This window comes from Onthophagus taurus, chromosome 6 (genome assembly GCF_036711975.1).
Source record: "Onthophagus taurus isolate NC chromosome 6, IU_Otau_3.0, whole genome shotgun sequence".
NCBI classification, from domain to species: Eukaryota; Metazoa; Arthropoda; class Insecta; order Coleoptera; family Scarabaeidae; genus Onthophagus; species Onthophagus taurus.
Genome location: NC_091971.1, coordinates 2,764,437 through 2,775,870, shown reverse-complemented (window position 1 = coordinate 2,775,870; position 11,434 = coordinate 2,764,437). Strand labels below are relative to the sequence as shown.

Sequence of the window (11,434 nt, the reverse complement as noted above, 5' to 3'; positions counted from 1 at the left end):
GTAAAATTAACAATTAAAACTTTTTAGTTTAAATTTTTTATAAAAAGAATAAAAAATATTTTTCTGTAACAACAATGAATAAATCGTGTTTATTAAAATTTTATTTCATCAAAAAGTAAAATTAAATTAACTGTATTTTTTAGCAAATTTGATTTTTTGTAAAGAATATATTATCCAACATAAAATTACGAGTACACTCAATATATATAGATGAATAACCGTACTTTCTTGTGGCATTTTGCATTTTGAAAATGCGTAATTATTAGGTGTAAAAATAGCCTAAAAATAAAAAAATTCCATTAAACATCATTAAGATCATTAAAAATTTTACCATTCCATAATTAGGGTTATTCTTATTTCTCCAGCTAAAACTAGGAATACTAATTTCAACGCCATCACCTATGACTAATTTCCTAGTACAACCATGGTGCGTATGTCCAGATACAACCAACCTAGGATGGAGTTGTTTTAACAATTGATTTGAAGCTTCTTTACTAACGCATTGCCATTTCTCTTTAAATAATTGCTTCTTAATATCCTCTGGGGCAGCATCATCATCAGTGCATTCAATATCCGATTTTCTATACAATGGAAAATGCTACAAGTGATAAAATTAAACTAAATATAAATTCTTTTACACGATTTTTTTTAATTACTTGCATTAATATAGGGCGACTAAAAGTTATTAATTTAGATGCATCTTTGCATGATGTTGTATTTGGACGCTTTGTGCATTCAAATAAATCTAAAATAAAAAAATTTAATAACAATTTTGTATCAATTTAAGTCAAAATTTGCTTTGAATTTTTTTTATTTGCATTTCCGCAGGTTTACACAAAAAACATCCATCTCCTTCTAAAGCCATACTGTTAATCAACACAAAATGATTTCCTTTTAAACTCACTAATTGAACTGATGGGGAATTAAAACCAGTTACAAATCGATTATTTAAATATGGGCTTATTCTGCATAAAAATGTTTTTTTTAATTTTCACCCTTAATACATTACTTCTTGGATCTTACCCATAATGAAACCCAATGTCGTGATTACCCACAGCAAGATACATTTGAACATCATCAGGGATATTAAATAAACTATAAAATCTTTCTACATATCTTTTAAATTCTTCGTTTCCACACCATAATCCTTCATCCATTAAATCCCCTATTACATAATTAACGTTTTATTATTATTTTTTAAGATTATTAATTACCTAAGACGAAAACTAAATCGGGTTTATGTAAAATCATCGCAGTTTGAAACGCCCGATACATTTGCCATTCTCGTCGTAATTTATCAAACCAATGTCCATTTCTTGAACCAAGCAAATGAGTATCAGCAATTATTATAGCTTTAACAGGTTCTTCCTTCGTTGGTTTAATTTTAACCTCTTCAGTGTTTTTATCTAATTCAGGCCATGAACACTACATCAAAAATAAGATATTAAATTTAATTGTTTTGATTATAAATCTTTTTTACCTGAATTTGAGTAACGTAATAAATTAAAAATTCGTTAAAGAAAAACATAAAAGTTACAGCTAAAATTACTTGTATGAGAAGTTTTTTCTGATATTTGAGCGTTTTAGACTTCATCTTCGCGTGAATTTAAACAGATCCTTATTTCTTATCAGTTAGTGAGTATTAGAACAGATCTATTAGTTACACCTCCGTTAAATCTTCAGGTTTTATTGGGATTATAAAATTTTCTTTTTGACATTTGTCATTTTGAACTCTGAGGTTAGATAAAAGTATCTGTGAAGTTAGTTATTTATAAACAATGATTGTTGGTATAATTTAATTGTTATAAATTATATAACATTAAATTAAAAAAAAATAGATCTTAGATATAATAGAATATATGAATTTAAAGTACAGGATAGATAGAAGTACAGAATATATTCAAGTACAATTTGTTTGTTGTTTTCGTCAATAGAGGACACTACTGTGTACGATGTTAATAAATTTAAATAAACGGTTAAAATAAACCTTTTAAAAGATGTTTTAAATATTGAAACGGTATTTATAACATTTTATAATATTTTTATCACAAATAAATATTTAAATTAATGTAGTAACCCAACTTCTTCTATAATAGCTGACAGCTTATAATTAGTTGAAATCACAAAATAATAAACTATAGATAATATAATAGATAATAGGTATATAATATAGTATTATTAGTATTTTGTTTTTTTAAAGAAATTAATTTAAATAAATTATTTTATTAAAAAATAAAATAAATCGTTGTAAAATTGGTTGCCTACTCATAGTTTTATTTTAATAATTAATATTAATTAATAATTATTCAATGGGTTATACAAATAAAAAAAAATGTTTATTGCAATTGTATTTTATTAAAATTGCGTATGAACGGTGTAAAACAATATTGAACTAATGTATGTGATTGCGAATGTTTGCTTTTTCGTATTCAATATCATTATCGTTATTATTATAATTATTATTTATTACAATTATTAACAGTTTTGCGTATCGGTAAATAATAGCACTTAACAACAGACTTACGGATACGTATGCACTTATTAACAATTAATTAATTAATTATAATCATAAGAGAGGACAATTCCCGATTACTTTTTTGCTTCTTCAGTTTATTTTTTTACATACCTTCTCTATGTTTTATATTTTTTTCATTTTATTTTTTTTCTTTCACGTGTGAGGATATATTTATTTGTTTATAATATGTGCTTTGAATATAAATTGGATTATTTAATTTATATATAATTGTATAATCAAAGAACATATTATTATTTAGTGTAAAAACTAATACATATTTATTTAAATTTATTTCACAGATCAAAGTTTTATTTTCTTTCATATTTTTTTCATTTTTGGCACAAGGTACCTCTACGTGTTTTTGCAACAAATTAATTTAAATACATTCAGCCGTAATGTTTATTTTTTTGTTGTTGTTTTTTTCTACTACAAGTAGCGAAGAATGGGTTATTTTTTTTTTCATTTGTGTTAGTTTCCCTGATTTTTTTTAACGAACATTAAACATATATTCAACAACAGGTTCCTAAATCATAAACGTTTCGGTTACTTAATTCCTATCGTAACTTTAAACTTCCACCATTTAACAACGTTTTCATCTTATTATTTAAAAGTTATGTTTTTAAATATTTTTTAAACGTTTTTTTTATCGTGATTGTCGAAATGATTTCTTATAATTTTTTTTAGGAAATTTTATAACCGAAACCAATCGATTTGGGTTGATAACATTTCTTATTAGCCTTTCTATACAGTTAATTTAATTATTTAAAAACAATGTAATGATTAAGATCATTTTCTTTCATTTTTATTTTTATAATACATTTTTTTTTGATAAGCCGAAACGTAACACTTCCTATAGAAATACATATCAAATTTACGAAGCGACAACGCGAAAAATTAATTTCTTTATTTTCTTTTAGTAATTAATTAATTAGACGTGTATATTTTTTAGCTCGTTTCACGATTCAAAGCGCTAGGTTTATATATTAATTTCTTTTTTTTTGAATTTGAGGAACTTTTTACGACTTTAATTTCTAATAAGTTTAATTTTTGAAAAAAAGAAAATTATTAAATTACGTAAAAAGCCCTCACATTTTTTTTACTTATTCGTTAATCTTAATTGGTAAGATAATATTACATATCACGGTTTTTAATTTAAATTCTCTTGTGGGTATTATTTACATTAATGTAATTTTTTAATAATAAAAACATTTTCTTTGTTAATTTAGAATTTCTTTAACTAAATCAATATAATAATACAACAGGAGTTAAAGACACTATTTACAATGAAATCGTGTGCATCTTACTTACAGTTAGTTTTTAGTAAGGACTCTAAATTCGTGCTAAGATGAGGATTGGTTTACAAGATGTTGTGTTTTTGTGAACTTCGTTAAAATTTTATTTTTAACCCTTTAGCGAATCATACCATTATAGGATATATCTAAAAAGTATTCACAAAGTAGTAATTATGATGATTTATCAAAGTACAAAAGTTAAGATGGATTCGCCTAACAGACGATTTGTGGACGATGAAGGATAAGTTTGGATGGAACTGTTAAGGCAGGCAAAAATTCACAACGAGCTGTAGAGCCAAGCATGATGATGATGATAAAAATGCAAATCATCTCTTGGTGCAACATAAGTTTTCATCTACCATTGCAAAAATGGATTTATGGATTTCTTCCACATTTATATCTTGAACTGTTATCCGAAAATTCGGTTGGTTTTTACTTTTTTACACTTTAATTTGTTCTGCAAGAGTTTGTTCTGCTATTTAGCTACTTAGACGATCTTTTATGAAAAGAAAATGACAGACAGACTAACTCTGATTACTCCATACTGCTGTTAAAATAATATACCATTAATTAATTAATACAGCAACAATATCTTCTTGTATTTTCGCATAGGGCATGTTGATGTAATATCTCTAATGCACTGTGTAGCGTTGTAAACCTTCATCAACCTAGAAGCTTATATCTTCGAGCGTTCCGCTGATATCTTTATTGGATTGATGATTAGCAGTCATCCTTGAACCTGTTTTTAACATGAACAACGAGTTTTAATAAATATTTTAGAAATGAAAATAGCAAATGAGAACCTGATTTTGGTAAATTACGGTTGATTTTCGATCGTTTCTTACTCTACGTTTAAAAAGCTTTCATTTGATACCCAACATCCCATATTTTCAAACAAATTTAATTTATAAACAATTTTTAAGTAGTGAAAAGAACGATTGACAACCTGAATTTGGTAAATTAAGATTGATTTTCGATTTTTTCTTACTCTACGTCTAAAAAGCTTTTATTTAATACCTAACAACCCATATTTTCAAATAAATTTACTTTTTAAACAATTTTTAAGTAATGAAAAAAACAATTGACAACCTGAATATGGTAAATTAGGGTTAATTTCCGATCGTTTCTTACTCTACGTTTAAAAAGCTTTCATTTGATACCCAACAACCCATATTTTCAAACAAATTTAAATTATAAACAATTTTTAAGTAGTGAAAAAAACAATTGACAACCTGAATTTGGTAAATTAGGATTGATTTTCGATTTCTTCTTACTCTGCATCTAAAAAGCTTTTATTTGATACCCAACAACCCATATTTTCAAACAAATTTAATTTATAAACAATTTTTAAGTAATGAAAAAAGCAATTGACAACCTGAATTTGGTAAATTAGGGTTGATTTTCGATGGTTTCTTACTCTACGTTTAAAAAGCTTTCATGTGATACCCAAGAACCCATATTTTCAAACAAATATTATTTTTAAACAATTTTTAAGTAGTGAAAAAAACAATTGACAACCTGAATTTGGTAAATTAGGGTTGATTTTCGATGGTTTCTTACTATACATTTAAAAAGCTTTCATTTGATACCCAACAACCCATATTTTCAAACAAATTTTATTTATAAACAATTTTTAAGTAGTGAAAAAAGCAATTGACAACCTGAATATGGTAAATTAGGGTTGATTTTCGATGGTTTCTTACTCTACGTTTAAAAAGCTTTCATTTGATACCCAACAACCCATATTTTCAAACAAATTTTGTTTTTAAACAATTTTTAAGTAGTGAAAAAAACAATTGACAACCTGAATTTGGTAAATTAGGGTTGATTTTCGATGGTTTCTTACTCTACGTTTAAAAAGCTTTCATTTGATACCCAACAACCCATATTTTCAAACAAATTTAATTTTTAAACAATTTTTAAGAAATAAAAAAAACAATTGATAATCACACATGTAAGAATTGCGCTTGGATTTATACCATTTTTTAATCTACGTTAAAAAAGCTTTCATTTGACACCCAACAACCCATATTTATAAACAGATTTAATTTATAATCAATGTTTAAAAAATAAAAAAAAAACAATTGATAATAACAAAAAAAAGATATAACTTTTTTGATTTTTATCCAAAACCCATCGTGTTTGGACTCATTTTAAAGCATTTTTCATTTTCTATCAATTTCTTTTATCAAATAAATAATTAAATTTGATTTTAATTACAATTTTTTTTATTTCTGATATTAAAAATAAAACTTTCTTATTATTTTTTCTTGATTTATAGATAATACCTATTATAAAGTTCGCTAAAGGGTTAATTTTTAATAATTTAAAGCAATCACTTTAGTTTGTAATTGTAAATATTTCGATATCAATAAAGTTTATAAAAAAATTTTCAACGAAAATGTGTATAGTGTTGGTAGTTGTTGTTACGAAATCGCACAAATATTTTAGAACATCTTACAAAATATTTTAAATGTAAGCCGAAAATGTAAACGAATAAATATGAATAAAAAAATTTAATGCAAAAATTATAAACATATTGACGACATTGTATTAAATTCGTTTTAATAGAATTTTATTTCGTTAGGGTACCTTTAAATCTAAAATAATTTCCTTTCTTTTTTTTATATAGGCAGTGCAGTGTGCATTTGGTGTATGTATATACTTTAATATTTTATATCACAATATCTATATAGGAATTATTTACTATTGTTTTTATGATAAAAAATTTTAAAAAAATCCTAAAACGAAGTTCACAAAAATTATTTTTTATCTTCCATAATAATTAATCATTAATTATTTTTACCTGTCATTATAATTTGTATTTTTTGGCACAAACTAATAGTTCTTTTTATATTTTTTCGTCTTAAAAAAAGTGATCAGTCGATATAATTTTTCGTCTTCGACTATTTTTTTTTGTTCCATTAAATATAATTATGATCTGTTTTGGAATTTTAATACTGCAGATATTTTTCTTTACAAAATAAATAATTACAAGTTGTACATTTTTCTTCGTATACAGTGTGACGTTGAATTATCTCACGGTAAGTTTTAACAAACTATTTTAACGGCGAAATAATTCAAGGACACTCTATATAAATCATACAGATAACTATTTAACATTTATTTCTTATTTATATATATTTTCTCTACATTGTTGTCTTTTTTCTTTTCATTTCGTGTTATGTACATTTAACGTGGTATTCTACATGTATTTTTTTAAATTTTTTATATATAATTTTATTTATTTGTAGTAAATACACAAATATTATAATACAATATTTTTCTTTTTAACATACGAAAGCAAACGAATTAATTTAAAAATCGCTTTAAATCTTTATAATACAAAAGCGCAATAAAATTAACGATCTTATTCTATTTTTATTAGCTTTATTATTATTTAGGTTTCGTGCCTCTCCCTCTAGTATTTTCGCTAAATTTTATCACCGAATTTTTTTATTTTTTTTTTTTCATTAATAATTTTTATTAAGTACAACGATTTTCTATAATATGCATATTAACAACCATTTATTTTTCATTTTATTTTTGGTAAATTCATTTTATTTAATGTGCTGTTTTCATGCAATCTACACACAGAAAAGCTGAGGAAAAACTTCGTTTTTTTATTATTTTAAAGCATCCTACACAATATAGACGTGTGTGTGAAAATTACTATTTTGAACAATTATAATAATCCAAAAATGCATTATGTATGGAAGCTTTTTATCATTTAATTTATTTCATCCATACACCATGCATTATAAATTATCAAATTCTTCATTTTGCAAATCTAACATTGCAATGGTTTATTTATGCATATTATATGTGACTATGGGAGAATCGCAAGTTATCTTTAATTGTGATATTGAAATAAAAAACTAAAAATTTTAATGTTAGGAGTTAATTTTAAATAATATAATTTAAAACGAAAATTGGTGAAAAGTCAATAAGGTGAAGGTCTTTAAAACCGAAATTAACGCGAAAACTATTAAAATGTAAATTTCTTTCTCGTTCGTCGTTCGTTCAAGATGAAAGAAAACGAGAATATTTAAAATTCAAATAAAAGTGTTCAAGCTATGTTGTAATTAAGTAAATTAAATTGTGGCGTAATTACAATTTAAATAGAATGAAAGGGATGGAATTGTATTTAATGGTATTAATATAAAATTGAATTTATGGAAAAGCTGGATTGAAATTGATATTTTAATCGAAATTATTAGTTCAAATTAAAGGTCTAGGAAATTACATGGCCAAATGTATTTTATGTAGCAGCGTATTTGGTAGTGCACACTTAGTCAGAAACTTGGACTATGTTGGACAAGCACAAATCGAAAATAACAGCAGCAGAGATGAAGTACCTACACAAGATGATGGGGAAAACCAGAAGAGATAGGATACGGAACAAGAACATCAGAGAAGAATTAAGCTTAAAACGCTTGGTACATCCCTGGTCATCTGGTTTGAATGAAAGAAGATAAAATAACTAAGAAAATGTTCAAGATGAGGCCAGAAGGAAAGAGAAAGCGTGGTAGACAAGAGCTCAATGGGAGGGAGAGATTGAGAAGATGGTTGAAAGAAGAGGGAAGAGACTCACCGAAGTACGGACTATGGCCAGAGATAGGAAGATGTAGAAATGGGGCAAGAGAAAGAAGAAGAAGTATTTGGTAGTGTTAATGGTAATGTTTTATACTTTTCTTGAAGATTGCAGAATGCAAGCTATATAGCAAATCATAACTGCACATTGAAGACTGATGATTATAGCTACAGGTAGCATGTAAAAAGCAAATCAATTCGGCAGAACTAAGACTGCAGCTTATAATAATAGCTGCTCACTGCGAATTGTAGCTTAGGAGTGAACATTGCAGCTCACTGCATAAATGCAAGACTGCAGAAATGAGCTAGAGGCAACATATTGGTAACTTATAATAATATTACTGTCATTATGTATAAAATATCAAGACGATCGACGTGCCTTTTGGCATGCGGCTTTCTTGTCTACCCAACCATCATAACCAAACACCATTCAACTCTCCCTTGCTTTCTCTCTCTCTCTGCTACTCGAATTTTGACAAGGATTGATTTGAAAAGGATATCCAGAAACAATAAATTCTGTTTTATCATATTGAGTAATATTTATGTGTTAGGAATAAAGTGAATTATTTTAAAGATTACTTACGATTCAATAATCTAACCTACACAAGCGGCAGTAGGCCTCTGTTGGTGCAAGGTCTACACGTCTATTACGCGCGATGTGATATGTTTATGTAGGTTAGTTAGCTTATTGTTTCATATTTTGGGCGATCCCAAGATTTTTAACACCCCTCATCTTTCAATTTGTTATTATTATTATTTTAATTTCTTTAATTTAAAGAATTTCAATCGGTGATCTGTGCGGGCCCTGGCGGGTCACTAGCGGGGAGGCTCAGCAAATGTTAAGCTTCCAGGAAGATCAACGCCGTGGGTTTCGGCTCCAGGTTACTCTTTTTCGCTTCGATCACCAAAAATTCAATATCTTCGCGATCTCGACGTGCAAATGATTCGGCTATTAAACGCGCGACGTCTTGATGTTGAAGACCTTCAACTCTTGTACCGTCCACTTGAAGAATTAATTGACCTACTTCTAAACCACCAGCACTATAAGCAGCACCATTTTCCTAAGACAAAATAAATGAATTGTTAGATTAAAAAAAAATTGATACAAAGAAAATACATTAATATTAATTATTCTTGGTAATGGATGTTTGGTGTTGGCTCCTCCTTCTATGGCGATACCCAAGATGGGTTTGGTTTTTCTTACGCTTATCCGGAGGTTACCTTCTGCGTCAGTGACAACTCTTGGAGCTTCGGATCGATCACCTGACGCCAGTCCTTCGCCCCTAGCTAATCTTTGCATGGATTGGTGTCTTCTCATACCTCCTTCACCTTCAAGAAGCGATTGTTCGTCTTTCATATCGAAGCTACGTGATAATTTATGAGCAAGTTCCTGAAAAAGTTTTAATTATAAAGAGGATAATTAATAAATATTTATGCAAAAATTACTTATTACAAATATATTTTTTTATTTTTACATTTTGAAAGTTCTTAAAGCTACTTATCTACGGTATTTTTTCTTCTATACAACTGCACTCTCTAAAAAATTGCGCTTCTAAAAATTAATATTAAGTAACAATAAAAACACAGTGTTTTTGCTGCTCTACTTGAATAAATTCTAATAAAACACATGTAATAAGTGAAACTGACATGCCCCATGCAGTGTGGACGGTGAAAGTAAAAATCTTGATACTTGTTGAGAGATAGAAAGAAGTATTTTTTAGTACAAAATCCGTTTAATATTTTTTATTAGTGTATGTTTTGTAATTAATAAATTTTAAGTGTAATTTTTTTAAAAAAATCTGTAAAAGCATTTTTTCTCAATACGAAAATTGTTTATCTTATTTTTATTAAATAAAGTATTTTAAAAACAATGTTCGTACGAATTCACGCTATATTTCCAAAAAACGTAAATAACTCTATATCAAATTCATACCACACGCCACAACACTACAACACACAGAACTTGTAATGAAAACTAGACAAAAATAAACGAAATGGTTTTGGACGAAAAGTCCATTAAAAAAAGTGAGTTAGATGATTTAAGCCACAATAATCGTTTTTTTTTAAGATAAATTCTTTAGAAAATGGGAGGAAAGGCATCTAAACAAGTGTATATAAACATTGTAAACAGTTACGTATAATTTAACTTAAGTGGAACGCAATAATTATTAAATACCTACTTGAATCTTGAAACCTTACGGATCTTAATGCGGCATTTTAGCTAAACATAAATTTATCATTTATTTCTCGTAGAGAAAGTACAGTTCTAAACGTTCCCAACAACTTTTCAATTACCGTAAAGCATCTGCTTTATGACTGTAACTCAATAATATATTTATTTCATTGAAAATTAAATTTTGCTGAAGAAATTTTCAATAAAGAATTAATTTTAAGAAAAAATATTTTTTTAAAGTATTAATGAAAAATGAGATTTAATTAAAAAATAAATAAATTTAGCTGCTCATCATCTACGACACCAATAAATCACTAATTAATAACAAACATAATTATTAACTAAATAATAAAATAATTTTAATATTAATTTTTAATTTCGAGAAGATTATTTTATTTAATAATACTTTATTTAAGTAAAAAAAATGTTTGCATGCTGTGCGGTGTGGGGTGGGCGTTTTATCTAACTTGCCAGAGTGAGCGTAATAATAAGTAATAATAATAAAAATTGACGTGGTTTGTTGTACAAAAGACAAGAGCGAGATAGAGCGAGAAAAAGGTAAAGTTAGGGTGAGTACTCGAGCACACTTACTAATGGTCTGCCCCAGTACCAAGATTTCACTTTCTGCGTCCAGCCACCTAAGCTCGACCGCAGGCCTCCGAGGTAACCAGTCTGCAAAACCAACCATCACACTCACTCTCAGCTGTTTATGCTGCCCTGGTACCGTGGTACCACATTGAAACCACTTGAAAGGTTTATAATTCGATTTGGTACCAAAAAACATTTTTAAAATTTTTTTTCATTATAATAAAAAAAGGAAAGAGTTTTCTTTTTGGTACCAAATGAAAATTGAATTAGATT

At 27.1% G+C, this 11,434-nt stretch overlaps 2 protein-coding genes across 5 annotated transcripts in view; both read right to left on the bottom strand.

Annotated features, from left to right (window-relative positions):
• Positions 1 to 83: 83 nt before the first annotated feature.
• Positions 84 to 1,757, bottom strand: LOC111424741 (Per1-like protein PGAP5). The gene is made up of 7 exons (XM_023058398.2): positions 1,481 to 1,757; positions 1,215 to 1,425; positions 1,024 to 1,165; positions 799 to 965; positions 657 to 745; positions 332 to 598; positions 84 to 279 (listed from the first exon to the last, which is right to left on the bottom strand). Exons 1-7 carry the CDS (start codon positions 1,592 to 1,594, stop codon positions 127 to 129), a joined length of 1,143 nt encoding a protein of 380 aa, XP_022914166.1. The 5' UTR covers positions 1,595 to 1,757; the 3' UTR covers positions 84 to 126.
• Positions 1,758 to 2,335: 578 nt separating this feature from the next.
• The window catches only part of LOC111424784 (whirlin protein dyschronic), a 71,044-nt gene continuing 61,945 nt past the window's right edge, over positions 2,336 to 11,434 (bottom strand). For all 4 annotated transcript variants that reach the window (XM_023058470.2, XM_071196462.1, XM_071196463.1 and 1 more), the window contains 2 exons: positions 9,518 to 9,790; positions 2,336 to 9,461 (listed from right to left, as the gene is read on the bottom strand). In XM_023058470.2, coding sequence (XP_022914238.1) covers positions 9,240 to 9,461; positions 9,518 to 9,790 — 495 coding nt within the window. In that variant the 3' untranslated portion in view covers positions 2,336 to 9,239. The remainder of the gene's footprint in view (positions 9,462 to 9,517; positions 9,791 to 11,434) is intronic.

Excerpts from the sequence above, each read along its gene's own strand:
- LOC111424741 (XM_023058398.2), bottom strand. The coding sequence starts at position 1,594 with ATGAAGTCTAAAACGCTCAAATATCAGAAAAAACTTCTCATACAAGTA. Across the intron at positions 1,426-1,480 it reads ATTACGTTACTCAAATTCAG|TGTTCATGGCCTGAATTAGA; the intron begins GTAAAAAAGATT and ends TTTTTGATGTAG. Across the intron at positions 966-1,023 it reads GACATTGGGTTTCATTATGG|AATAAGCCCATATTTAAATA; the intron begins GTAAGATCCAAG and ends ATTTTTATGCAG.